A 27,922-nucleotide genomic window follows, 5' to 3' on the forward strand; every position below is an offset into this window, starting at 1 on the left:
CTGCATTGAAACTAGATTCTTCACCATCTGAGCCTCTACGGGGGTGAGGGGTGGCAATAAACAGAACATAATAAATAATGCATGTCCTATGGCTGTGTGCTGCTAAGCGTCTCAGAGGAGAAAACAGCAGGAGAGACAGGCAGGGGGACGTGTCCAGGGCTAGGGGCATGAAGGCTCCACAGGGGACCAAGCCAACATCTGGATGTCTGCCTCTCCAGTCCTCAGGCAGGATCTTGGTTCCCAACCAGGAGCTGAACGCCAGGGACGGAACTTGCGTCCCCTGCAGTGAAAGCATGGAGTCTTAACCACTGGGCCGGCAGGGAAGTCCCCTAAGGCATTCTTCTTTCTGGCAGACGACACCCCGCCCCAGTGCTTTACAGGGGGAGGGACCCCCTCCAAGGAGATCAGGGGTTCCGTCCAGCCCCAGTCCCTCGAGCCCCTACCTGGCCAGTCAGCTGGACGGTTCTTCCCAGGGGGACAGAGCTGCATGAGACCCGCAGTCTTTGAAGGTGGCCAGGACCTGGGGCCACGGGGCTCACACCTGCCCCAAAGGCCCTGTGTGCAGCGGGGGGGCCCCTCACTCCTGTGACTGGTTCTCAGCAGGTGCAGTCAGGGGTCCTCATCAGCCGACTTTGAGTTAATCAACAGGAAACGTGAGTTAATTTCACGAGTTACCTTGATTGGACCACAGGCTGCCCAGCAGTGAAACGTGATTTCTGGGTGTGTCTGTGAGGGTGTTCCTGGGAGAGTTTGCGTTTGGATCCGTAGACTGAGGGGAGCTGGAGGCCCTCCCCTGCGTGGGTGGATGCCATCCGACCCACCAAGGGCCTGAACAGAACAAAACGGTGGAAGGAGGTGGACGTCACTGTCTGCCTGACTGTCTGAGCTGGAACACTGCTCTCTGCCTGCCCTCGCCACTCCTGGTTCTTTTGTCTTCAGACCCAGACTGGAGCCTGCAACATCAGCTCTTTCCCTCTCAGGCCTTTGGACAACACCACGGCTTTCCTGATATGGCAATGACACCACCCTAATGGCAGAAAGTGAAGAGCAGCTAAAGAGCCTCTCGGTGAAGGTGAAAGAGGAGAGTGAAAAAGCTGGCTTAAAATTCAACATTCAAAAAACTAAGACCATGGCATTCAGTCCCATCACTTCATGGCAGTAGTTGGGGAAACAATGGAAACAGTGACAGACTTTATTTTCTTGGGCTCCAAAATCACTGCAGATGGTGACTGCAGCAATTAAATGAAAAGATGCCCTTTGGAAGAAAAGACCAACCTAGACAGCATATGAAAAAGCAGAGACATTACTTTGCTGACAAACATCTGTATAGTCAAAGCTATGGTTTTTCCAGTAGTCATGTATGGATATGAGAGTTGGACCATAAAGAAGGCTGAGTGCCAAAGAATTGATGCTTTCAAACTGTGGTGTTGAAGAAGACTCTTGAGAGTCCCTTGAACTGAAAGGAGACCAAACCAGTCCATCCTAAAGGAAATCAACCTTGAATATTCATTGGAAGGACTGATGCTGAAGCTGAAGCTCCTATACTTTGGCCACCTGATGTGAAGAGCTGGCTCATCTGAAAAGACCCTCATGCTGGGAAAGATTGAGGGCAGGAGGAGAAGGGGATGACAGAGGGTGAGATGGTTGGATGGCACCAGCAACTCGATGGACATGAGTTTGAGCAAGCTCTGGGAGATAATAAAGGACAGGGAATCCTGGTGTGCTGCAGTCCATGAGGTTGCCAAGAGTCAGACACGACTGAGCAGCTGAACAACCACGATAGGGACACTACTCATAGTGGACTACGGCCCACTCTGCGGACCTCCTCTCATTTAATTACCACTGTAAAGACCTCATCTGGGAACATAGTCACGGTCAGAGGTAGGGTGGCTGGGACTTCAACACACGAGTTCAGGAAGGCACAATTCAACCCATCCCTCTTCTCAGAAGAAAAGATACGAAACAAATATGACAGGGCTGGCATCTCTGCGTTATGGGTTGAGGACACCAGGAACTTGTCATCTGTAAATTTTTACAATAAATGTTATGGGGAACAGGGACTTCCCTGGTGGTCCAGAGGCTAAGACTCCATGCTCCCAATGCTGGGGCCGGGGTTCAACCCCTAGTCAGGGAACTAGATCCCACACGCTATAGGAGCTTGCATGCCGCAGCTGAAGATCCCCCGTGCCACAACTAAGACCTGACACAGATAAATAAATAAATATTTTAAAAAGAAAATATTATGGGGGACAGAGTCCCTCTTGGACTTGGTTGAGGGAGGCAGCATATGGCGGGGTGGAGGCAGGGAGGGAGAAGCCTTATCTGGACTCCCAGCGGGGTCCTGACACCCCCTCCCCACACCAGAGAGGGATGTAGGGGCAGGGTCAGCAAGGCCGGCAAAGGAGGTTTGGGGCAGGGCCCTGAGCCCTGGGAACTGCCTCTGTCCCAAGCCCTCCATGGCTCCCATCACTCTTGCACTTATAACCCAACTCCTGCCTAGCCTACAAACCCCCACGTTTCTGGCCCCTGACCACTTCTCTGATTTCACCTCCTCACATCACTCCCTCTCTCTTACTCCCTCCCTTCAAGCTTACTCCTGCCTCAGGGCCTTTGCACCTGCTGTGCCCTCTGCCTGGGAAGCTCCTGATTGCCACTGTTTCCATTAGGGTTGCCAGTCAATTATCACCTTCTCAGAGAGGGTTTGTCCATCTGAAGCATCACGCCTGCCTCCAACTTCCTATCCAGCTTCTGCATCCTCATGGCACCTCTGGAACTGTAATTTCTAGTTTACAGACGGCTCCCTCCCAGACTCTGCTTTTCTTGTTCACCACTGCATCCTGAGCCCCTGCACACAGCAGGTGCTGCATAAATGCTTGCTGAGTGACTCCATGCACCCTCTACCTCCAGTTCCGAGAGCTGGGATAGGAGAAAGGAGTCTGTGAGTACTTTCTCATACCTGTAAGGACAGGTCCTCAGATGAAGCCAGCCCCCAGCTGCGGGAGACTTTCATCAAGGAAGGAGACAGCGGGGCTTCCCTGGTGGTTCAGTAGTAAAGGATCCACCTGACAATGCAGGAGATTCGGGTTTGATCCCTCACCCTGGAAGATTCCCACATCCCGCGGGGCAACCAAGCTCATGCACCGCCACTATTGAGCCTGTGCTCTAGAGTTGGGGGGCCACAACTATTGAAGCCCTCACGCTGCAAAGCCTGTCCTGTGCAACAAGAGAAGCCAGAGCACTGCATCTAGAGAAGGCCCATGCAGCAACGAAGACCCAGCACGGCCAAAAATAAATGCATATTTAAAATTATTTTTAGGAAGGGAAGGATGCAGGGGACTTCCCTTGGTGGTCCAGTGGCTAAGACTGCGCTCCCAATGCAGTGGACCTGGGTTCAGGTCAGGGAACTAGACCCCACACGTCGCAACTGAAAGGTCCCGCATGCGCCACTAAGACCTGGTGCAGCCAAATTAATATTTTTAAAGACTTTTTTTGCTTTAAAAAAAAAAGGACGGAGACAGGAGGAGAAGGAAAGAGGCTTAAAAGTGGGAGCCACGCACACCCTGGAGCGTCCCTCCCTTGGGGCGTCCCAAGGCCGGCTTCAGACGTTGACACCCCCTGGTGTACCATCCAGGCGACACCCGACACCCTGCCGGCCGGCCGCCCTGGTGCAGGGACAGAGTGGTCAGCACTTGTTGCCCGTGACCCTTGATAGCTTGGATGTGAGTCTGCTCCTGGAACTGGGCTGGCAGAGGTCATGCTAGCTGTGCAGGGGCAGCCCCTTGCCTGTCCTGGGGCCTGAGCTCTGACCTCCAATCCTGCAGAGACCCGGGGGTCCACGCCCCCAAGGCCCCCTTGCCAAGGCATCCTGGACTTTCTCCTCTGGGCCTGAGAGCAACAGGTCAGGAAACCTTCCAGGCCTACCTAGCTAGGACACCACATACCTATCTAGGACACGTGTGCAAAGACAGACAGACAGACACACAATCCGCCCAGATCAAGACGGAGATGCATGCAAAGTCTGAGAGATGCTCTGGAGATGGCGACAGGTGGTGACAGAGACAGCGAGACAAGCCAGAAGCACAGAGTGGGGGGCGTCATCAGAGACACCGCGAAGAAGAGAGAGGTGCAGACCCGGGGCGGGGCAGGAGAGCTGGGCGCAGAGGAGGAGAGAGCAGGGGTGACACAGAGACAGCCCTGGAGTCAGGGAGACTCACAGACAGACAGTGAGAGGGCCGAGGCGGAGCGCAGGAGGCCCATGATGCCCCCAGGCGGACACCCGATGCCCAGGCCCCCACGCTGCAGCCACGCTGACCTGTCCCTGACTGAGGCATGGCACACAGGTGACACCGGGGGTGGGAGGGACAGCCCTCAACACCCTGGAGCTGCGACTGGCGTGGGTGATACGGGGCGTCTGGGTGACCCTCTGCCACTGGCCTCACTGGTTGCAGCTCACAACACGCTGCCAAGGGGAGTGGACCTCTGGCAACGTTGCTGGCTGCCTGCTGCTGGCACGGGTCGCCTGCCCCATGCAGGCCGCCATGCCAGGGTCCAGCCTCAGCAGGATCCAGGGGTACCCTCAGGATGAACGGCGTCAACGAGAGGGAGAGAGAGAGAGAGACACCAGACTGGGGTGTGCAGCAGGGTCTGGTGGTGGTTTATTTTTCACCGTAGCTTTTATACCCTAAGTTAGTACATTTCTAAGGGGAAGATAAGCACACAGAGGTAGTTTAACATTACATCAGCTTGTCCTTCAGGAAACCAGGGTGTTTTCTGCATACTTCTTCGTTTATGAGAGTCTTGTACATTATCTTCTGACCTTGGGGCCTATTGACATATTATGACCTAGGTGAATGCAAAGCTGTTTTCCGTAATCTATTCTTTATTGTTCCATTTTGCCTTGAGAAAACAGACAAGAAAACAGAAAAGTTGCAGTCTCATGTTTCAGCAGGTTGCAACACAGTAGAAATACAATCCTGTTAACACAAAGGTCAGTCCTTTTTCAGAAGTTATCAGTTAAATTTTTCTAAAAAGTTTACCACACAAAGACTCTGCAGCCTGTTTAGCATTCCTGGTTAAAATTAACAGTTCTAAACTCTTATTTTTCTAAATCTCTAACTATATTAACAATAGTCTCCACTGCACAACCTCAGCACACTAAGAGCAAAAACACAGTAAGCAAATGTTGATCCAATAACCACTTTTAGAATAATATTTTTTGTGTTCTCCTATAGGGCTTCCTCACCCCCGAAAGGCTCTGTGCCTATTAGGACCTTTTGTGTGATCAGGTTCTTTATGCTGTTTATGATTAAGGTGTTGTGAGCAGTCATGTGCATTGGTACGCATTTGCCAAGCAGGCTAGAATGCCAGCAAAGGGGTCTAAATTGAAACACTCCTTTCATCCTGGATAATCTTATAGGATACTGCCGTCCGGGGGACATATTAATTAAAGTTCTAAGTTGATTCTGTTTGGAGAGAGATCAGGGAAGGCCTTCTGCCTGTGTCACAGAAATTAGGGAGTAGTCTAATATAGGAAGTGTCAGAAAGACAGAGATCACCTTTAAGGAGAGCGCCGGGGCAGCTTTTCGAAATCCCTGAGGTACTGATCTGCCTTGCTTGTCAGGTCTTCTCCTCACGACCTTGTCATTGGTGGGATCTCGTGTGCTGGCTCCTGGCACCGCCACATTCAGTGCCTGCTGCTACCGTGCTGCGGCTGGCCTGATGCCCCCTCTGAACCCTGTGCCCAGCCGGGCTTCGGCCACTGCCCACTGGGTTGTCACCAGGGGCATGGCTGGATGGTGAATGGCCCCGGGAAGCAAAGGCCTGGGTTCCAGCATTGTTGTTGCTTAGTCGCTAAGTCGTGTCCAACTCTTTGTGACTGCGTGGACTGTAGCCCGCCAGGCCCCTCGGTCTGGTCCACAGGGTTTCTGAATTCAAGTTCAAGCCCCAGCTTTTCCACTCAGCCGCTGTGGGAGTTTGGGGGATTTCTCCCTGGGCCACCTTCTCATCCCCATTTTACCAGTGAGGTAACAGAATGAGACAGTTGGACCATAAAGAAGCCTGAGTGCCAAAGAATTGATGCTTTCCAACTGTGGTGCTGGAGAAGACTCTTGAGAGTCCCCTGGACTGCAAGGAGATCAAACCAGACAGAGGAGCCTGGCGGGCTACAGTCCACGCAGTCACAAAGAGTTGGACACGACTTAGCGACTAAACAACAACAACAATGCCCGAATCCAGGCCTTTGCTTCCCGGGCCTGTTCACCATCCAGCCATGCCCCAGTCAACCCTAAAGGAAATCAACCCTGAATATTCCTTGGAAGGACTGTTGCTGAAGCTGAAGCTCCAGTACTTTATGCTATATCCCATCCGGTAGCTTTCATTTCCAAAGGACTGCTATGCTAAGAATTCCCCAGCGGCTCCATCCTCTCACTGCCAGTATCTGGGTTCAGTCTCTGCTCTAGGAACTCAGATCCCTCAAGTCTCTCTGCAAAAAAAAAAAAAAAAAAAAGACTTCTATAATATATACTCTCTTCTTGAGCCGTTTTACAGTGGTTTATAGTTTGTTGCTGATAATATTATCTGGGAATCGATCAGGGGGAAATTTATAATGGATGGACTTAGAAATAACGTACTTTAGTATTTAACGACTATGAGAGCTTTGTTTTAAAGATTTGTTTGTTTATGTCTGGCTGCACCGGGTGGCTGCTTCCTCGGCGGCGGCGAGCAGGGGCGCGGCGCGGCTGGCTTCTCACTGCAGGGCTTCTCAGGGCAGCGCCCGGCGCTGGGTGTGCGGCCGCCATACTCGCTGCACCTGGGCTCAGCCATTGCGGCTCCCTGGATCCAGAGCGCAGGCTCAGTAGTTGCGATGCGCTGGCCCAGTTGCCCCGCGGCATGTGGGATCTTCCCGGACCCGGGATCGAACCTGCGTTCCCTGCGTTGGCAGGCAGACTCCTCACCGCTGAGTCATAAGGGAAGCCCTGTGAGTGCTTTCAGAAAGGGCTTAGTTTCCCTCCTGAGAGCTTTCTCCCCGACATGCGTTAGATCCCAGCTCAGTTGCGTGACTCTGGGTGCACGTGTGTCCTGACCTGCTTCTCCTTCAGGAAACAGGGACAGGCCTGCCTTCCTGTGCGTGCCTGGGGGAGGGGGCCTCGCCAAGGGGCAGCGTGTCAGGCACTGGGGACCCCAGGGGCTCCTCCTCGCTGTTCTGTGTCTGTCTGTCTCCCTGCCTGGGCGCCGGAGCACGCCCTGCATCCCGCCTCCGCCATGGGGCTCGGCCTCGGCGGCTGCAACCACTGACCCAGTTGCTATGGCCTCTGGGGGAGCTCGGGAGGAGCCATCACTGGGGTCATCTCTCCCTCTGCGGCCTAAAGCTGCCAACGTCCTATCCTGGGGCACCTGCAACCGGGTGCCTTCCGCAGTGAGCGGGACTTGGCGGGCATGGCGGAGTTAACGATGCGAAGAGCGGGAGGTTATCAGGGTAACCCCGTGAGTCCCTATGACGGGGGACAGGAGGGGCGGGGTCAGAAGGAGCTGGGGCAGCGGAGGCAGAGGTCGGAGGAGGACTCACTTAGGTCACGGAGGAAGGAGCCACAAGCCAAGGACTCCCGGCAATCTCAAGAAGCCGGGAAAGGCAGGAGCAGACCCTCCAGAAGCAATGCCCTGACCTCAGCTCAGGGGAGCCGGGGTGATCCTGACCCACGTGGTGTCAAGCCGCGAGCTTTGTGCCCACGTGTTGGGGCATCCACGGGCTCCTGTACCTCCCAACACAAACCCCCCCATCAGGTCTTCTGAAATGCGGAGACCACCCCCAGACACACACCAGCCAAGGCACCAGGAGGCAGCCGTTCTTCCCTACCTGGTCCAGGGCCAGCCCCCCAGTCCCTCAGTGGCCTGGGTCTCCGCTTCCCCTCCCGGCCCAGTCTGCCTGGCATCCACGTCACCCACCTGAGCAGCCAGGCCCAGCCCGCAGGCGGCCCCTGCCCCTCTCCCCTGCTCACTGGGAAGCTGAGGTGGGAAAGGCTGGGTTTGGGAGTCAGCCTGCCCCCCGCAGCTGTTAGGCAGGCCCTGGGCACAGCAGGCGCTCTGAGCCCTGGAGCAGAGGGGGCGGGAAGGCAGGAGAGGCGGCCTGGCGGGGGCTGGGCAGACGCGGGGTGTCCGCCCCGCAGCTGGAGGCGCTCAGCCCGCCTCCCGGGGGCACTGCCCGTTCCCTCAGGGCGCCGGGCACCCAAGCCTCCCCGCGCCCCCTCTCCTGGGCTGCAATTATGGGTCCTCCAGGCTAATCGCTGGGGTTGACTCACTCCTGGCCCCGCTTCCCTAATGAGGCCTTTGTCCCCTTAATTGGCCATCTCCAGGCGCTTTTCTCTGCCCCCCCCACCTACGCTGCCTGTCCCAGATCCCAGGCCCAACTATGTGCTAATTGGGCCTTTGGGGGGGCACACAAAATGACCCCTCCCCTCCCTGTCCCCTGGCCTGCCTATATCAGACCCCCACCTATGGGCGCCTCACACCTCAGGGCCGGGGTGAGGGCACAGCACGGTTCCGATTCCCCGGGCCCTGCTCCACCAACCAGGGTCGTGCCCCCGCCCCCTGGCGTCCCCCACCCCCGTCTCTCTTCCCGTGCCCCTCCCTGGCCCTGGGCCCCCTCACAGATTTGTGGGGGGGGCTGCTTTCTGATCAGCATTGTGGGGAGCCACTCCATCACCCCGGCCATGCACCCTGGGGCTCCCGCAGGCCCTGGAATCTCCGAGTCAGGCCCCCGGGAGCTGTGCGCCTTTGTGAGCGGGGCGGCTGCCCACGTGCTGCGAGCCCTACACCCACGGCGGGCCAGGCCCCCCAAAAGGAGGACCAATCACAGGCGGTTCCTACACAACCAGATCTGCAGGTGAGCGGGGGGGCGGGGGGGCAGCGTGGGAGGGGGCTGGGAGGGGCCGGGGTGGGACCCAGGCCCAGACAGCGCAGAGTGAAGGGGACCCCCGGGGCCGGCTGCACCCAACGTGCATCCACGGAGTGCCGACTGTGTGCCGGCCCCAGAGGCCCATCCGTTGGACGCAAAGTTCCCTGCTTTGGGAGTCCCTGGAGGTCCAATGGTTAAGCCTCTGTGCTTCCACTCAGGAGGCATGGGTTCAATCCCTGGTCCGGGAACTAAGACCCTGCATGCCGCGGGCATGGCCAGAAAAACTCTCTGCTTCATAGAGTCTGTGTTCTAGTGGGGAGGCAGCTGATAAGGGACTGTCAAAATAGAGAAGCGGGGCCTTCCCCGGCAGTCCAGGGGTTAAGCCTTCGCCTTCCAATGCAAGGGGTGCAGGTTCGGTCCCTGGGCAGGGAGTTAAGATCCCACACAGCGTGAAAGTGAAAGTGTTAGTTGCCCAGTCTCGTCCCACTCTATGTTGCCCCACGCACTGCAGCCCGCCAGGCTCCTCTGTCCATGGGATTCTCCAGGCAAGGACACTGGGGTGGGTAGCCTTTTCCTTCTCCAGGGGATCTTCCCGACCCAGGGACCAAACCCAGGTCTCCCGCATTACAGGCGGATTCTTTACCAGCTGAGCGGGAGGCCCAAGATCCCACATACCTTGTGACCAAAAAAACCCAAAACATAAAACAGAAGCAATATTTAACCAACTCAATAAAGACTTTAAAAAAATAAAGAAGTGAATGACATCATATGAGGCTCCAGCACGACAGGATGGTGAGTGAAAGGAACCAGACACGAAAGTTCCCCTACTGTGTGAGTTCATTGCTGTGCAGTATCCAGAACAGGCACAGCCACAGGTTGGCGGGTTGGCGGGTGCCAAGGGCTGGGGACTGGGCTGGGGAGACATGCCTAACAGGTGCCAGGTCTCCTGGGATGTAATGGAAAGTTCTGGAACTAATTAGAGCGGGTATGCATGACATCGTGAGTGTACTGAAGGCCACTGAATTGCACGCTTTAAAATGGTTCTTTTTAAGTACTGTGAATTTTACCTCAATTTTTATAAAGGATACGGCGTGTTCGAAGCTGGTGAGTGCTGCAGAGGGCATGCTGGGGGCGGGCTGGCATTTTAGGAAAGGTGTCTGGGAGGGCCTTCCTGGAGAGGGGAGGCAGGAGCCCTGCGGAGATGAGGGGGGCAGCCCGGGAAGGGAGTGTACTGCAAAGGCCCAGAGGTGCCAGGGAGCATGCCTGGGGAGGCTGAAGCAGAGTGCAAGGGGAGGGGACTCAGGTTCAAGACAGACAGGGGACTGGTCGGGGGCCCTTGTGGGCCTCAGAGGGACTTGGGCTCTGGGCAGGGAGGTGAGGGGGTCTGAAAGGACCCCTCGGACTGTCGATCAGGGGTGCGGGAGGCTAGGGATGGTGGTGGCTCAGACGACGGAGGCGGGGTCCACCTCCGGGGCTGTTTGAAGGCAGCGCCTTTCTAACCCACACACCAGGCACGCTTGGCCTTTCTTCTGCTCGAGCGCCCCTCCCGTGGCTCCCGTGGCCCTCAGTACAGAGATGCTGCCCGCCAGCCCCTGTTCCCCTGCCAGCCTCAGCTCCCACCGAGCTCTGCACCATTCAGCCTCCTGCGGGGGCCACGCCTTGCCCTGTCTCTGGGCATGTGGATGGAGACCTCTGCTCCTCCGGCTCTCTGCCCAGCCTGTGCACGCCCGCACACCCGCCCAGCCCTGTGCTCGCCCCTCACCCTGTGACAGGGACCATTTTTTGAGGTTGCTGTGTGCCAGGTACACTGTCTTAAGGCCCTGACATACGCTAGGTCACTTAACACTCCCACAAACCTGCACTGTAGGTTCTGTCTTTTCCCTATATTACTGACAAGAGAGCTCAGAGAGGTGCAATGACTTGTCCAAGGCTACACAGCTAGAGAGGTGAGACAACTATAGGCAGTCTGAGTCCATGCTGTGGACCACTCGGTAGTCCTGCCTGGATATAGCATCTCCGGGACTGGGTGGTGAGGGTGAGGGTGATGGTGGTGATGGTGATGAGGGTGAAGATGATGGTGATAATGATGAAGGTGACGGTGAGGATGATGGAGGTGACTGTGATGATGGTGATGGTGCTGAGGATGATGGTGACGGTGGTGATGGTAGTGAGGGTGAAGGTGGTGATGGTGATGGTGGTGAGGATGATGAAGGTGATGATAATGGTCATGATGATTGAGGGTGATGATGGTGATGAGGATGATGGTGATGGTGGTGATGGTGATGGTAGTGGTGGTGGTGAGAGTGAGGGTGGTGATGGTGGTGGTGATGGTGAGGGTGATGGTGAGGGTGGTGATGGTGAGGGTGATGGTGAGGGTGATGGTGAGGGTGATGGTGGTGGTGGTGAGGGTGATGGTCAGGGTGATGGTGGTGGTGGTGATGGTGAGGGTGATGGTGAGGGTGGTGATGGTGAGGGTGAGGGTGAGGGTGATGGTGGTGGTGGTGAGGGTGATGGTGAGGGTGATGGTGAGGGTGATGGTGATGATGAGGGTGATGGTGGTGAGGGTGGTGGTGGTAGTGAGGGTGATGGTGAGGGTGATGGTGGTGGCGGTGATGGTGAGGGTGATGGTGTTGATGATGAGGGTGGTGGTGAGGGTGAGGGTGAGGGTGGTGAGGGTGAGGGTGATGGTGAGGGTGATGGTGGTGGTGGTGAGGGTGATGGTGAGGGTGAGGGTGGTGGTGGTGATGGTGAGGGTGATGGTGAGGGTGGTGAGGGTGATGGTGAGGGTGAGGGTGAGGGTGGTGAGGGTGAGGGTGATGGTGAGGGTGATGGTGGTGGTGGTGAGGGTGATGGTGAGGGTGATGGTGGTGGCGGTGATGGTGAGGGTGATGGTGTTGATGATGAGGGTGGTGGTGATGGTGAGGTTGATGGTGGTGGTCATGGTGAGGTGGTGATGAGAGTGATGGTGCTGAGGCTGAGGGGATGGTAAGGATGATGGCGGTGGCAATGGAGCTAAAACCTATCAGACACTTCCCACGTGCCGGGCACTGTTCTGAGTGCTTTAGTTGTAGCCCCCGATGCCCCTTACAGTGAACATGAGCTCAGGAACCGCTGACAGCAGCCCCAGGAGGCAGGTGCTGTCACAGTCCTCCTTTACAGATGAGGAAACTGAGGCACAGAGCAGTGAAGTGACTTGCCCAAGCTCCTGTTTTTCTGGAGGGGGGGTGGCTCCGGGGACTTGCCCCAGGAGGGCCTGGACCACACGTGAGTGACTGGGGGCTGCCCCGCCTGACCACTGCGCCCCTGCCGCAAGCGGCCTTCCTCCAGGAAGCCCAGGATGAAAGACACACCTGCCCCCAAACATGGACCTGCCCCATGTTCCAGAGCCGGCCTCCTTACCAACTGCTCAAGGACCCCTCCCCACCTTCAGCCCGGCGCCCAGCCTGGACCCCATGCCATGCAGATGCCTCCGGGTTCCGAGGCTCCCTGCTTGTCCTCCCTGCCCCCTAGGGCCAGCCTCCAGTGGCACAGACCTCCCCACTCCCACGGCGGTTCTGCCCCAGGCTCCCCGAGGCCCTGGCCGCCCACAGTGAGCACATTCCCCCTGGGCATGCAGGCGCAACCTACAAGATCCAGGACGCAGGCGAGCTCCCCTCGCACCTCCCCACCCACACCCTCCTCCTCTCTCCGGGTCCCTTCAGGCCCTGCTCCCCCAGGAACCCCCTCCCACCCACGCTAGAGATTGTTTAACTCCGTGTGAAAAATTTTCAAACCTGCAGAAAAATCAAAAGACAGCTGTCTGATGCAGCAGTTCTTTTATTGAAACTTTATTTGGCAGCTCTGGGTCTCAGTTGCAGCTGCAGCAAGGCCCTGCAGGGATCTAGCTCCCCAACCAGGGATGGAACCCGCGGCCCCTGCTTTGGAAGCACAGTGTGTCTTAGCCACTGGACCACTGGGGAAGTCCCAGCAGATACATTTTCTAAAATTAATTAATTAACTTTTGTTTATCTTCGCAGCTGTGTGGGTTTCTCTCTAGTTGTGGCGAGCAGGGGCTCCTCTCTAGGTGTGCGCCTGGGCTTCTCGTTGCAGTGGCTTCTCTCCTTGGGGAGCACGGGCTTCCGGCACAGGCTCAAGGTGTGGTGCTCGGGCTGAGTCTCTCCAGGGCATGTGGGGTCTTCCCTGATCAGTAATCGAGCCTGCCGTCTTAGTCACTGGACCCACCAGGGAAGTTCCAACAGATACATTTTTTATATAAACCTTTCCCTGGAGGTTTAACACAGTAGAAAAAAAAATGCACACATCATCTATGTGGCGCTTAATGAATTTTTCCTAAAGGGCACCCACTGATAAAATCAACATTCAGATCCAGGAACAGGGCATTTCTTGTCCCCAGAGATCCTGGTAGGATCTCCTTCCCGTGAGTCACCTTCCTGACGTCTCTCCCTGTTGATCGAGTTAGCCTGGTTTTGAACTTTTATTTCTATGGTGTCACGGACCCACTAAGTCTCACTGCTTTTGTTCAAAATCATGTTTTTGCATTCATCTGCTGGAACGTCCATGATCAAACATGACAGACTGGGCGGGGCACTGAGGACAACCTTCTCCTGATTCTGGAGCCTGAGGCCCCAGACCGAGGTGCTCGCGGGGAGAGGCCTCCTCCTTGCTTCTCCTGTGATCATCCCTCTGTGCATCCTAATCTCCTCCTCCTGGGTTAGGAGCCACTCTGATGATGTCATTTTGACTTAATCACCTCTCTAAAGACTCAGTCTCCAAGTGCAGTCACGTGTTGAGGCCCTGGGTCTTCCCTGATGGCTCAGGGGTAAAGAATCTCCCTGTGATGCAGGCGACCTGGGTTCAATCCCTGGGTCGGGAAGATTTCCCCTGGAGAAGGAAATAACAACCCACTGTGGTATCTTGCCTGGAGAATCCCATGGACAGAGGAGCCTGGCAGGCTACAGTCCCTGGGGTCGCAAAGAGTCAGACACAACTGAGCGACTTTTCACTTTCTTAGGTGCTGGGGGTTAAAACTTCAACATATCAATTTTAGGGGGACACAGTGCAGTGCAAGACCCACCTGCATTGCTACTGAGGGGGCAGGAATACTGGGGGGAGACCCATGCAGTGACTACTGCAGTCATCCAGGTGGGGAGGCTGGGGACTCCAGCCAGGGGTTGGTGGAGATTCTGAGAGGGTTGGTGGAGATGCAGATTCATAGCCCTTTTAGGAAGCAGAATCCACATGGCTTCAATGTTAGAGTCGCGCTGCCAGTCCACAGAGTGCCTTTGTGCAAAAAAAAAAAAAAAATTTGTAAAGGCACCCCTTAAGGCATTTTCTACTTCTACATGTTGGAATATGGTCAGAATAAATCTAAATGCCAAACATATTGGGATTTCCTGGTGGCTCAGGGGTAAAGAGTCCTCCAGCAAATGCAGAAGACATGGGTTCCATCCCTGGTCTAGAAAGATCACACAGGCCTCGGGGCAACTAAGCCCACGCACCACACTATTGACTCTGTGCTCCAAAGCCCAGGAGCCAGGACAACTGAGCCTCACGCTGCAGCTACTGAAGCCCTTGCACCCTGGAACCTGTGCTCTGCAACCAGAGAAGCCACCGCAATGAGAAGCCCATGATCCTCAACTAGAGAGGAGCCCTCGTTTGCCTCAAGGAAGGAAGGCCCCACAGCTCTTCATAGCTTCCCTATGGATGGGGTTGGAAGTGAAACAAAGGGTTAGTTAATCAGTCCTGTCCAACTCTGCGACCCTATGGACTGTAGCCCGCCAGGCTCCTCTGTCCATGGGGATTCTTCAGGCGAGAATACTGGAGTGGGTTGCCATTTTCTTCTTCAGGGAAACCTCCTCCACCCAGGGATTGAACCTGTGTCTCCTACATTGCAGGCAGATTCTTTACCATCTGAGCCACCAGGGAAGCCCATGAATGGGGTTAGAGACACTGAACTGTGGGACTCAAGAAAACGGCCCCGGGGCAGAGACAGTAGCATAAAGACAAATGGGGAGAGAGAGAAGAGACATGTCACTACTGGGATGGCAGACGGTAGGGGATTTCTCCGTGGTCACCCCTGTAACGCCCGGCTCTTTCTGCAGGCAGTTTGCCAAGATCGAAGCTGCCACCCAGCGCCTGGCCATGTCCATCCTGTCCCAGGAGGCGCCTCCCCAGAGACCGCCGCCCCAGAGGCCGCCCCCACCACCTGCGTCCCCCTTCCTGGGCGTGGCCTGTGCCATGGCGCCCACCGAGGCACCCCATGCTGGCCCCAGCCTGAGTCTCGCTGCCCTGGATGCCTCCACCCTCGACCTCTTTGAGGACATCGCGCTCCCCCCGCCGTGTCCTTCAGCGCCATCTGACCTGTCCCTCTGTGTGCTGGGCCAGCCGGCCCTGAGGCAGGACACACGGCTCTACGACCCCCTGCTCCCTCCCCCGCGTTCCCTGGGGGCAGGGGAGCAGCTCTTGGCTTCTGAGGGTCGCTGGGGGGGCAGGTGGGAGGTGTCTTGTGCCTGCCCTTCTCAGGGGACCCCCGAAGGCTGGGGGACCTGCTTCCCGTGACACCCAATCACAACCCAGGTTCCCAGACAGACCAGAGCCTCTGCCATGACAGCTCCTCAGCTGCCTGCCGGGCAGTCCCCTGTCCCATCCACGCCCCTCCTGGCAACCTCTGGCCACAGGAATCCCCCCAGACTCCCGCCTCGGCCTCAAGGGTCTTCTCCCAAGTCCACGGTCCCCAGTTCAGCCTCTGGGGTGGGGCAGGGGGTGCTCTCTCCCTCCTCACCTTCTTCCTTCTTTCTGCCCAGCCCCACCTCCTTGGTGACCGTCCCTCCGGCTCCCTCTCACCCTGGTTCAGCTCTTTCTAACGTCTGGTCTCCTCTTGTTTATTCCCAAAGATTTGTGGAGCGCCTACTGCATTCCAGGCCCACATCTGGGTGTGGAGGACTCAGCAGTGAATAAAACAGACATCTCTACCCTTATGGAGTTCACATGGCAGGGTGGGGGGTAAAGTTGGGGTCGCTGAAAATAAATGAGTACATCCATATTTTTTTTTTTAAGGCAAGATAAATTTCCAATTTCAGATTAGTATTAGTGCTGGGAAGAAAATATCTATAGGATAGCGACCCGATCGGGTGACTCCTTGATACAGGGTGGTCGGGGAAGGCCTTCAATGACAAGGAGCTGGGACTGTGAAAAAGTCTGGGGTTTCAGGCTGAGGGACCAGCCGGTGCAAAGGCCTGGAGGTGGGACGTTGGGGCCCAGCCTGGCTGGAGCAGAGTGAGCCGGAGGAGAGTGGTAAGACTAGAGGGCGGTCAAGGCGCCGAAAAGGCAGACCGTGATTTGGGAGTAGTTTGGCTTTTTTCCCAAAAGTAATGGGAAATTCTCTCTCCACCGCTTTCTCGCAAGCCCACTTCCAAGCACCGTCTAAACATTAGGACACCACCCGATCACGCAGGTGCTGTGAGAGGGAAAACTGAGGCTCCAAGAGAACAGACTCAAGAGCGCGGAGAGGGAGGGACTTCTTGGCTCGTCGCGCCTTCAGCCCTTTCCTGGAAAGTGCGTGGGTCTCTCTGTAAGCTTCAGTCTCTAGCTAGAAGGGCCAGGTTCGGACCCAAGTCCTGCCCCTGCGCCGCGCACCCCCCGCCCTTCGCCGCTGTCGTTCGAACTGGCAGCCGGACTGCTCGCGACCCACCAACCTCTGGGGCTGCAGTCTCAAGTTCTCCGTACCCTTTAGACCCGCCAGCACGCCTTTCGCGACTCCCCATTGGCCCGACGCTCTGCCTTTCTCTGGACGGGCCAATCACGCTCTCAAGACGGACAGCCTGGCCCACCGCCCCCTTCCCCGGGGAGGGGGAGGAAGCGGCGCTCGTGGATTGGCTGCCAGCGGAGGAGCAGAGCTAGGCGAGTGCCTATTGGGCGGATCGGCTCGGGAGGCGGGACGCGGAGGGCGCGGGTGGGGCTCCGAGTCCAGAAGGTGAGAAACGTTGACCCGGCCTGCGGACCCCGCCGATCGAGTCGAGCTGCGCGAGTCCGACGGCAGCGGGTGAGTGACTGCAGGCCTCACTTGCGGAGGGCAGGCCCGGCGCCCTCCGGGTAAGGCCCCGCCGGCGCTGCGGTGAGACCGACCTCCCCGCCTGCCTCTGGGGGGACCGAGGCTCCGCGGGGCCATCCGTGGCCGAAGGGACGCGGCCGGGGCAGGACTCCTGCCCGCGCCCGACACAGTGGCCAGGGCCGATTGCACCCTCCGTGCCGAGTGCCTGCATCACTCCTGCTCGGCGGGTGTTTCCCCAAGAAGGAAACAGGCGTGAAGCTTGAGGGTCACACAGCCAGCGAGGCTGGGCTGCGGACGCACGCCGCCCGGGCCACCTGGGGAGGGGTCTCAACAGACCGATTCGCTCCGCAGGTGGCCGCCCATCGTGGGCCGCTCCTCCGCCGGGCCTCGGGCTTCCTATGCCTCGAGCTGCGTTCTGGATCCTCACCACTCCCCTAGAGCACCCCCAAACTCTGTCTCCAGCCCCGGCCCCGCCCCAACGTGTTTCATCTCCTCTGCCTCAATCAGGTGGGCTCGCCAAGGAATTAGCCCACCCTCTGCCGACTGGAAACCAGGCCCGCCTGCCCCCTCCTCTCCGTCCCCGCTACCTGGACTGGACCTTGCCCTCCCGGCCTCCACCTCCAGTCCAGCCCCACAGGCGGCCAGCGAGGCCTCCCTGTTTTCTATTTTCAAAACTTTCTTGTGGAAGTTTATTACATGTGTAGGGAAAAGTACAAATCACAGATACACAGCTCACATAACTTCACAAAGAGTGTGTGAACAGCATACAAACGCGGAAACCAAACACCCCGCATGCAAGGTCCCAGCCCCTCCTTCATTACTGCTGCCCGAGGACAACCATTATCATGACTTTAATGCCACAGATGGGTTTGGCTAGGTTCTTGTCTTATGTGAACGTTTTACTATATTGTATTCACTGTATTGTAGTTTACTGTATTGTGTTTACCTGACTGGACAACCTGTTTACACACTGTCAAAATTTAAGAGCAACAGAGTCATACACACGGTCAAACATCCTGTCACTGCAGAAAAAGCCTGTTCTTACCTGCTCACCAGAGAGCAAATACAGATTGCAGCAGTAGGCAAGCTTTTTTTTTTTTTTTCCTTCTTGCATTTTGGCACAAATGGGAGCATTGTTTACACACACTGTTTGTTCTGTCTGTCCCCACCCCCCACCCGGTTCACATCTCTCAGACGCTTCTCCACGTTGTTACTTAAAGATCTTGCTTGTGATTACCAGTGCCCTAACCGTGGATGTTTGGGTTTATTTCTGTTCTTTTGCTCAGGGAGGGGTCTCATAGTGAATAGCCCTGTCCCATAATGAATAACTTGTGCTACTGCACAGGCATGTCTGCAGGATAAGCACTCAGGCTAAACACATGAGTTCTCTGGGTCACAGGGTTTGTGAATCTGTAATTTTGAGAACTGGGGGCACATGATTCTCCCTAGGGGGTGCTTGCTGCCCGGTTACACTCCTACCAGCCCAAAGGGGAGCTCCTGCAGAGTCCCTCCATCTGTTGGGGGAGTTACCACCAGGAACCAGAGTGAGGAGAGCTCTCCAGGTGGAGCAGCTGCCTGAGCCAAGGCCCTAAAAGGGGATGTGGCAATCTGGCACCTTGTGGGAGGAGGGTAACCCTTAGTCTTGAGGACAGAGAAAAGCCAGGAGGCCTGGGGAGAGCCGAGGTGGGGTGACGGGGTCAGCTCTGTGTTTTCAGAAAGATTGCTCGCTCTCCACTTTCTCCGGGAGAACTCTGCCAAGACAGAGTAGCTTCTCCAGAAATCCTCACCCTGGCCACAGCTGTGATTACACAATGAAGTAACACAGTGTGGTTTCATTTTTGAGGGAGTTTCCCTTCCATTTGTATTTCGAGACAAAATTCCCACAGCATAAAATCCACCATGTTAGCCATCCACTAGGTTTTAAACTTTAGATATGACACATGTAGGAAACATTTTCAGTGGTAGATGTGCTCAATTTAAAGAATAACCAAAACCAGCTGTGGACTCCCCACCTGACACTGAGACTTGCCCTGAGCTAGGGTCGGCCGGCTTGCCCTCCACTGGGTGCCCAGGCACCAGGGCCTTCGTTTCCTAAATAAACTAACAAATAAATGAGTGACAGGCAGAGATGGGAGAAGCTGCAGACACAAGCCAGGACTCCCCATTTGTGCAGCAGTTCGGGGAACCAGAGACACAAGTCTCTGGGAACATGGGCTGGGACCGTGAGATTCGGGGTGTCCAGGGCCCTGATGAGGAGAGGGGGCAGTCACCCCTCTAGTCCCCGCAGCACCTCCGCCTTCATGGACCCCTCCCCCGGACCTCAGTGTCCTCCCCTTTAAAAGGGCTGCTGGCCAGGTGGCTCTACCAGTGCTCCCCTTAATTTTTACATTACTTGCTTTTTTTTCCCCATTTATTTTTATTAGTTGAAGGGCTTTCTTTCTTTTTAATGGTGGGAGGGACTTCCCTGGAGGCCCAGGGGGTTAAGACTGTGCCTCCAATGCTGGGGGCACGGGTGCCATTCTTGGTTGGGGAACACATGCCACACAGTCAGAAATTAAACAAAATAAAAATAATTCAAAAAATTAAATTGTGCCAAAATACACATGACCTAAAATTTACCATCCTGACCATTTTAAAGTGTACAATTAAGAGGCATTTTGTATCTTCCTAATATTGTGCACCCAGCACCGCTATCTGGTTCCAAAACATTTCCATCTTCCCAGATGGAAACCCCATGCCCCACTTCACTCTCTCCTCTGCCGCCCCACCCCCCCCCCCGCCCCGCCCAGCCTGCTCCGTCTCGGTGGACGGTCCAGCTTGGTGCTGTGACTCGACAGCATCACGGTGCGGAAATCCGCGCCATGGCGTGTCCGTGCTCCTTTCCTTTTCATGGCTGAATAATACTCCACGCCGCGGGTACCCCAGCCTTTCTGTCTAAGACCCCAAGGCGGCGGGGTTCAGCTAGTGAGCCTCACGCGTGAGCAAACTGCATTCAGAGAGGCAGTCAGACCTGAGGGATCGCAGGCCGTCGGGGAGGGGGGGGGGGCGGTGCAGCTTTGCCTCAGGACCGCATCCCGACCCCTCAGGAGCTGGCCGTGCCCTCCAGCTGGACACTTCAGAGCCTCAGTCTCCCCCAGGCTGCAGGAGGGTCACAGTGGGAGTCTAGGGTGTGAGTGCGTGGGCCCCGGACATGCAGAGAAGCCCCCTCTGAGCCTAACTGCACTCCCTGGGCCCCTCTACCCACCCCAGGACATGGCAGCTGCGAGACCCGCGCTGGGCCGCGTTCTCCCCGAATCTTCTATACTCTTCCTGTGCGACATGCAGGAGAAGTTCCGCCACGTTGTGTACTTCCGCCAGATCGTCTCTGTGGCTGCGCGCATGCTCAAGGTACAGCGCTCCTCCCTCAGACCCGGGGGTCCAGGCCCCACACCTCCTCCCTCAGACCCGGGGGTCCAGGCCCCACACCTCCTCCCTCAGACCCGGGGGTCCAGGCCCCACACCTCCTCCCTCAGACCCGGGGTCCAGGCCCCACACCTCCTCCCTCAGACCCGGGGGTCCAGGCCCCCACACCTCCCCCCTCAGACCCCGGGGTCCAGGCCCCACACCTCCCTCAGACCCGGGATCCAGGCCCCACACCTCCTCCCTCAGACCCGGGGTCCAGGCCCCACACCTCCTCCCTCAGACCTGGGGGTCCAGGCCCCCACACCTCCCCCCTCAGACCCCGGGGTCCAGGCCCCACACCTCCTCCCTCAGACCAGGAATCCAGGACCCACACCTCCCCCCTCAGACCCCGGGGTCCAGCCCCCACACCTTCTCCCTCAGACCCGGTGGTCCAGCCCCAATACCTCCTCCCTCAGACCCGGGGGTCCAGGCCCCACACCTCCCTCAGACCCGGGGCTCCAGACCCCCAGACCCTCCTCCCTCAGACCCCGGAGTCCAGGCCCCACACCTCCCCCGTCAGACCCCGGGGTCCAGGCCCCACACCTCCTCCCTCAGACCAGGAATCCAGGACCCACACCTCCCCCCTCAGACCCCGGGGTCCAGCCCCCACACCTCCTCCCTCAGACCCCGGGGTCCAGCCCCCACACCTTCTCCCTCAGACCCGGTGGTCCAGCCCCCACACCTCCTCCCTCAGACCCCGGCGTCCAGGCCCCACACCTCCTCCCTCAGACCCGGGGGTCCAGACCCCCAGACTCTCCTCCCTCAGACCAGGAGTCCAGGCCCCCGGCCCCTCCTCCCTCAGACCCCAGGGTCCAGCCCTCACACCTCCTCCCTCAGATCCGGTGGTCCAGCCCCCACACCTCCTCCCTCAGACCCAGTGGTCCAGCCCCAATACCTCCTCCCTCAGACCTGGGGTCCAGGCCCCACACCTCCCTCAGACCCAGGGCTCCAGACCCCCAGACCCTCCTCCCTCAGACCCCGGAGTCAAGGCCCCACACCTCCTCCCTCAGACCCGGGGGTCCAGGCCCCACACCTCCTCCCTCAGACCCGGGGGTCCAGGCCCCACACCTCCTCCCTCAGACCCGGGGGTCCAGGCCCCCACACCTCCTCCCTCAGACCCTGTGGTCCAGCCCCCACACCTCCCCCCTCAGACCCGGTGGTCCAGACCCCCAAACCCTCCTCCCTCAGACCCAGGGGTCCAGGCCCCACACCTCCTCCCTCAGAGCCAGTGGTCCAGCCCCCACACCTCCCCCCTCAGACCCGGTGGTCCAGCCCCCACACCTCCTCCCTCAGACCCAGGGGTCCAGGCCCCACACCTCCTCCCTCAGACCCTGTGGTCCAGCCCCCACACCTCCCCCCTCAGACCCGGTGGTCCAGACCCCCAGACCCTCCTCCCTCAGACCCGGTGGTCCAGCCCCCACACCTCCCCCCTCAAACCCGGGGGTCAAGACCCCCAGACCCTCCTCCCTCAGACCCGGGGGTCCAGCCCCCATACCTCCTCCCTCATACCCGGGGCTCCAGGCCCCACAGCTCCTCCCTCAGATCCGGGCTCCAGGCCCCAGCCCCTCTGGGCTCAGACCTTCGCTCCTCCGCCCCCCACCCAGGTGGCCCGGCTGCTAAATGTGCCCGCTGTGCTGACTGAGCAGTACCCGCAGGGCCTGGGCCCCACGGTGCCTGAGCTGGGCGCTCAGGACCTGCAGCCGCACACCAAGACCTGCCTCAGCATGGTGCCTGCGGTGCAGCAGGAGCTGGACGCTCGGCCCCAGCTGCGCTCCGTGCTCCTCTGTGGCTTAGAGACACAAGCCTGTATCTTGGTGAGACCCCCACTGACGCTTGGGACCTCCTTTCCACCTGGGACCTCCCCACCCTGAAAACCCAGAACCCTGGCCACTCCCCTTCCTGACCCGTGGCTCCCCTCCTGACCTGGGACCTTCACCTACACTCAGGACCCCCTGGGCTTTCATCCTGCCGAGGATCCCGCTATAATCCCCACCCCTCCTGCCCTGATCCGCCCTCATCCCACCCTGGCCCCCGTCTCCTGGCTGGGGTGGCCCTGACCTCTCTCTGCCCCTAGCAAACGGCCCTGGACCTCCTGGATCGCGGGCTGCAGGTCCACGTGGTGGTGGACGCCTGTTCCTCCCGGAGGTGAGCGTCTTCTCAGGGGTGGGGTGCGTGTGGGTTGGGTTTGGGCCACCCAGGGAGATCCCGGGGGCGGATCCTTGCTGAGTTCATCTGGTGTCTGGGCGTGCATACCGAGATGCCGACACCCTCTCCCTCACCCCCTCAGCCAGGTGGACCGGCTGGTGGCGCTGTCCCGGATGCGCCAGAGCGGCGCCTTCCTCTCCACCAGCGAGGGGCTCATTTTTCAGCTCGTGGGCGACGCCGCCCACCCTCAGTTCAAGGAGGTACTGGGCCCCCCCACACCCGACCTCCCCCTTCTCCCACGCAAACAGCAAATGCCTTTCCAGCTCCCACGGTACAGCGGCAGAATGCATCCCAGAACATAGCGGCTGCCGCCCCCAGGGGAGACTGCAGGTCAACACCATACATCCAGGAACAGAGAAGCCGGCTGACCCTAAGCGCTGTAGAGAGAAAGCAGGGGAGGGGCCGGGTGTGCCAGGACGGGTTGCTGAGGGTGGTCCAGAGGCCTCCCAGAAGAAGGGGACTTTAGAGCGAGGTGGAGATGGAAGGGAGCCACAGGGACCCTGTCCACAGCGCCCCCTGGCCCTTCCCCAGCATCCCTCCTCCCCCTCCATTCTGTGACACTCAGGTCCAGCCTTCACAGCCACCATTCAGGTGGACTTCCCAGTACCCAGGTCTGACTGGGTAGCCCACGGCTTCGCACCTTGGCCCTTAGAGTAATGGAATATGCCAGTATCCCAGTCCTCTGAGGTCTGCCCCTTCTCCTCTTAGATCAGGTCTGTTGAGCATTTACTGAGCACCTACTGTGTGCCAGCCAATGTGGCAGGTCCAGGGGCAATCGCAGAAAAAGACAATCTGTATTCAGTTTCACGTGGCGGCCAGGAGCTGGGGAGGGAATCTGTGGGGTGTGTGAGCGATGAGATGGGGGGCTGCCACACAGAGGCCCCTCCTGGGGGTGGCCTTAAAGCGGAGACCTGAACTGGGGGCGGTCAGCAACCGGTCATCCGAAAAGCAGTCTTGGCAGAGTGGACAGCTAGGGCAGAAGCCTGGACGTGGGACTAAACTTGACTTATTCAAGGAACCACAGCAGGGCACGGTGAGCTCAGAGTGGAGGAGGGGCGGGAGGCGGGGAGGAGCCAGAGCAGAGCCTTCCTAAAGGTTTTGTCGGGGTTGCACCTGGGAGCTGGACACTGTCAGATCTGTGTGCCGTGCTGGGCGGCTCATGGACATGGGGTAGGAAGGAGGGAAACGAGGGTGGAGGCAGCAGGATTACAGGCCTGGCTCACTTTTATTTTGTAACTTCTGTAGGTTAGCATGAGAGGACTTGGTGGTGGGCGCAGTGCATGAAAAGGTAGTCCAGAGAGGCTCCAGGTTGAGCACGGCTGCTGAGGCTGTGCGCTGATGGGGGAGGGGGTGGAAGGTCAAATGACCACCAGCATCTAAGAAGCAGTTGCATAAGTGCCTCCAGAGTTGAGGCGCAAGGCGTGGGCTGGACCTGAGAGTTGAGAGGTTAGATTACTTAAGAAGCAGGAAGCCCCAGGACAGTCAGTCACCCTCAGTGGTCGAAGCTGCCAAGGTGGGCCCAGGCGACAGATGATCAGGCACTAACCTTGGTAGCTGTGGTGAAAGGGAGATCACCAGAAAGCCTTGAGGGGTGGGGGCGGTTAGTTTGGCCAGTTACTGCCGGGGGCCGGGGGCGGCCAGGGAAATGAAAATGGATCTGTCGTGGAGAAGGGAACCCCTGACTACCCCCTACAGGTCCAGAAGCTCATCAAGGAGCCCAGCCCCGATAGCGGACTGCTGGGCCTTTTCCAAGACCAGAACCCCCTCTTCCGCTGACCTCGCCACCCTGCGCTGAGCGGAGACACCCTCTTCTCCTGTCCTCGGGACTCTGGCAGGCGCTCTTTCTCCCCCCGTCGCCGGGTCCCGAGAGTGGTGCAGTCCACCGGGAGAGCCGCCCCCTTGGGAGGGCGGTGGGTGCCGCCTTCCCATTGGGCCGCAGCTCCCGGAAATGCAAATGAGGCTCCCGGAGCCAGGCGAGGGTTGGTCGAGCCGGGCTGGAGGCGGGGCTCGGCCCCGGGCCACTCCAAGGGGCGGCGGAGGGGAGGGCGTCACAGGCTGTGTGGGACCCGCTCGCGGAAAATAAACACTGATGTGACTGTGGGCCGAACCATTCTTGTTCTGGGGGGTGTCCCGGGGGCGACCGGGGCCCGCGGGCGGCGGGGGAAGAGGGGTTCCCGGCAGGTGGGGAGGGGGTGGTGCCTCCGCTCAACTCCGAGCCGGCGGCGCGAGGCAAAGGCGAGGGCGGCCACTCACATCTGCACCGCAGCCGGCGTGCATCTGCCCCCAAAGGGACTGCCGGCCCGGGTCCCCGACACGCTGCCGGCCGCCCCCCAGGCAGCGCGCGCGCACACTCCCAGCCGGGTTGGCTCGCAGACACGCGCTCGCTCTGCCTCCCCCGGCCGGCCCCCCACGTCGCCGCCACCCCCCGACTCCCCCAGGGTCCCGCATCCGGAAAGTGAGGTGAGCGCGGCCGCACCCCGGTGCGGAGGGGGAAACTGAGGCAGGAGGGAGTTGGGGACGCGGAGGAAGGAAGAGACAGGCATGCGGATGAATGGATGGACGGATGGATGGGAAGGACAGATAGCTTCATCTGAGTGGTCCCTGCTCCCCTAAGACGCAAGAGCCCGGGGATCCGCATGGGGGCTCCCAGAATTCTACAGCCCCCTTGGAAATCTGGGAGTCGGGACTCAACGAGCCCCCCAGCCAGGGCCCCTCAGCCCTTTTAGATTCTCAGGCTCCCCCACCCCCACCCCGCAACCTTTGGGGGCCCAAGAAGGCAATCAGTCCCCCAGGGACCCAAGCGTCAGAGCTCTCAGCCAGACCGCCCCCACTGGGGAATCAGAGCATCTCCCCCCACCCCGGCCCCCCCGCCCCTGGATCCCAGACCTCGCTCAGAAGGCCGGGTCACCGGACCCCGCGTCAGAGCGCCCAGGGCCCTCTCTCCACAGGGACCTAGGAGTCCCTGCTTCCCCCTCCTCCAGGAACCCCTGGGACTGGGCGCCAGCGCCCCCGGCCCCCGCCTTCCCGATCCAGGTGTCCCCCCTCCTCACCCCCCAGCCTGAAGGCTCGCGTCTCGGAGGCCGCGCTCGCGTCGCCATGGCAACAGGAGTCTATTTTGCGCTGGGAACACACAGCTCCCGTCGCAGCGCGCCCCCACCCCGCCCCTCTAACCCGAGCCTGAGTGAGAGTGAGGGCCCGGGGAGGGAGATGGGTGGTCCGGGTCGGGGGCGCACAGAGACACTCACAGGGTCAGAGATCTGTAGACAGCAAACCTGGGAAAGAGACACCCAGAGATGGAGACGCGCAGTCGGAGGTAGCGAGAGACGGGGATGTGAAGAGAAGAGACTGGCGGGCCAGAGGGGAGGAGGGAATGCTGGCACGCGGAGGAGACGTGGGGCAGAGACGGCAGGATGCAGAGATGCGCTGAGACACGTGGAGAGAGCCGGGCTAAGAGAGCCCGTGACCCCGGGCACCGCCCCGCAGAAATGAGACTGGCCGGCGGGCCGAGGGAGGGGCAGTGGGGCGAGATCCCGGGAGGAGGTCAGGACCGGGAGACGCAGAGACTCCCAGAGACAGAGAGCGGACGGGAAGGCCTAGGCACCCGGGCAGGCCGCGGGGGTGCGTGGGGACCGGCCACGTCTTTCCCTCAAACCCCGGCCCCCGGGCGGCGAGCTGGAGGCGGGGCCGAGTCCCTCCACCCCGCCGCCCCCGCCGGGAGCTGGGATCCCCGCCTCCCGCCCAGACCCCTGCGGCCGGTCCGCCTCCTCTTGAACCCGGATCCCCCTCCTGCTGCCTGCTCTTCACATCCCTACCCCAAACCCACCCTCAACTCCAGACATTCCCGGGAGGCCCGCCAGCCTTTCGCCTTCAGACCCCCGCACCCTCAGCGCCCACCTGCCCACCCCTCTCCACCGCCCCGCAGCCCGAGATCAGGTTTCTGACTTTCTCTGGGTCTCCTCCCTCTGCGGGTCCTTCTCTGGCTCTCTCTTTCCTTCTCTCTCGCTCTCCTTCGATCACCAGTTCTCCGGGTCTTTTCTCCCCGTCACTGCTCGCCCTCCGGGCCTGTGCCCTCCCTGGTCTCTGTCCTCTTTTCTTTGAATATTCTTTGAATATCTTCAGTTTCTTTGAAGGAAGAAGAATATCCCTCTTCTTCATCTCTGTTCTTCTCTCCCTGGGTCTCCGTCCCTCTCCCTGGGTCTCTGTCCCTCTCCCTGGGTCTCCGTCCCTCTCCCTGGGTCTCTGTCCCTCTCCCTGGGTCTCCGTCCCTCTCCCTGGGTCTCTGTCCCTCTCCCCGAGGCTCCGTTTCTCTCCCTGAGTCTCTGTGTGTGTCTCTCTCTCTGGGTCTCTGTCTCCCTCTCTCTAACCCTCTGCCCTCACCTTCATCCTGTTCTCATTCTCTGCTCCCAGGCATCTCAGGAGGCAGTCCTTGCCCCCCCAGCCCAGCTGACAGGGTCAGGAGAGGGGTGGGGAGGTGAGGTGTGGGACGCAGTGCTGGCAGGGCAGCAGGGGGAGGACGGGGTTCTCCAGGAGCGCAGGGACCCCATCTCACACTGGCTCCCCAAGCTCTGTGCCCACATCTGTTATCTCTCAGCTCCTAGACTAGGATCCTGGGTTCTGGCCCTGAGCTGCTGGCTGTGCCCGGGGCAGGGAGGGAAAAGATGGCTTGCGGGTAGGAGGAGGATCGTGCCTTCCTGTGTGTGTGTGTGTGTCCGGGACGGGGTGCTGTCTGGGCGTGTCTGACGGAGGGTCACATGCCTGCTTCTAGACGCTCTGCCGTGGGGTTTGCACTGGCATGCGTACCCACGAGGCTGCCTGTCTGGCTGGAATACAAGCGTCCATGGTCTACGGGCGGTGGGCAGCGTGTCCAGGTGCAGCTGGCTGGGGCGGGTCTCTGGCCATGTCCTGGAGCTGTGTGTAGTCCCAGGGTGTCGTGGTGTCTGAGACTGTGTCTGACTGTTGGGTGCTGTGGGCAGGAATGCCCATAGACGCAGGGCTGTGTGTCCACAGGGAGCTGTACTGCGTGTGTGTTGGGAGGAGGCTCGGGTGTGCTACCAGGATGATACTGGGTGTCCTTGCATGTTGTGTCCGGGACACCACGTGGGTGCCCTGTGTTCTGTGTCACTGTGACACAAGCTCTGTTGTGTGTCCATGCATAGTTCTGTGAGGCAGAGGAAGAGCCAGTCCCCTGTATCTGTGCATCTGGCCCAGTGTCGGCAGGGGTAGCTGCTGCAGGGCAAGAGGTGGGACGCAGGAGCGAGAGGCTCTGGGGCCCCGCTGACAGAGGTGCCGTGTGTGTGTGTGTGTGTGGCTGGGTCTGAGGGGGTGTATGCCCTGCT

The 27,922-nt window shown here is 59.0% G+C and overlaps 2 protein-coding genes across 3 annotated transcripts; both read left to right on the top strand.

Annotated features, from left to right (window-relative positions):
• Positions 1-8,705: 8,705 nt before the first annotated feature.
• On the top strand, positions 8,706-15,809 carry C2H19orf85 (chromosome 2 C19orf85 homolog). 2 transcript variants are annotated; one of them, XM_065920794.1, is made up of 2 exons: positions 8,706-8,878; positions 14,992-15,809. In XM_065920794.1, the coding sequence occupies exons 1-2, from the start codon at positions 8,706-8,708 to the stop codon at positions 15,446-15,448; spliced, it is 630 nt and encodes a 209-aa protein (XP_065776866.1). In that variant the 3' UTR covers positions 15,449-15,809. The 2 variants fall into 2 exon arrangements, 1 of the variants encoding a protein (XP_065776866.1); XR_010661379.1 differs by lacking the exon at positions 8,706-8,878 and adding an exon at positions 9,597-9,682 and having other exon boundaries at positions 14,992-15,107.
• A 977-nt stretch (positions 15,810-16,786) lies between these two features.
• Positions 16,787-24,686, top strand: ISOC2 (isochorismatase domain containing 2). The gene is made up of 6 exons (XM_065920796.1): positions 16,787-16,931; positions 20,190-20,327; positions 21,986-22,195; positions 22,456-22,526; positions 22,669-22,786; positions 24,282-24,686. Exons 2-6 carry the CDS (start codon positions 20,193-20,195, stop codon positions 24,360-24,362), a joined length of 615 nt encoding a protein of 204 aa, XP_065776868.1. The 5' UTR covers positions 16,787-16,931; positions 20,190-20,192; the 3' UTR covers positions 24,363-24,686.
• Positions 24,687-27,922: the final 3,236 nt, after the last annotated feature.

This window comes from Muntiacus reevesi, chromosome 2 (assembly GCF_963930625.1).
Source record: "Muntiacus reevesi chromosome 2, mMunRee1.1, whole genome shotgun sequence".
In the NCBI taxonomy this organism is placed as follows: Eukaryota; Metazoa; Chordata; class Mammalia; order Artiodactyla; family Cervidae; genus Muntiacus; species Muntiacus reevesi.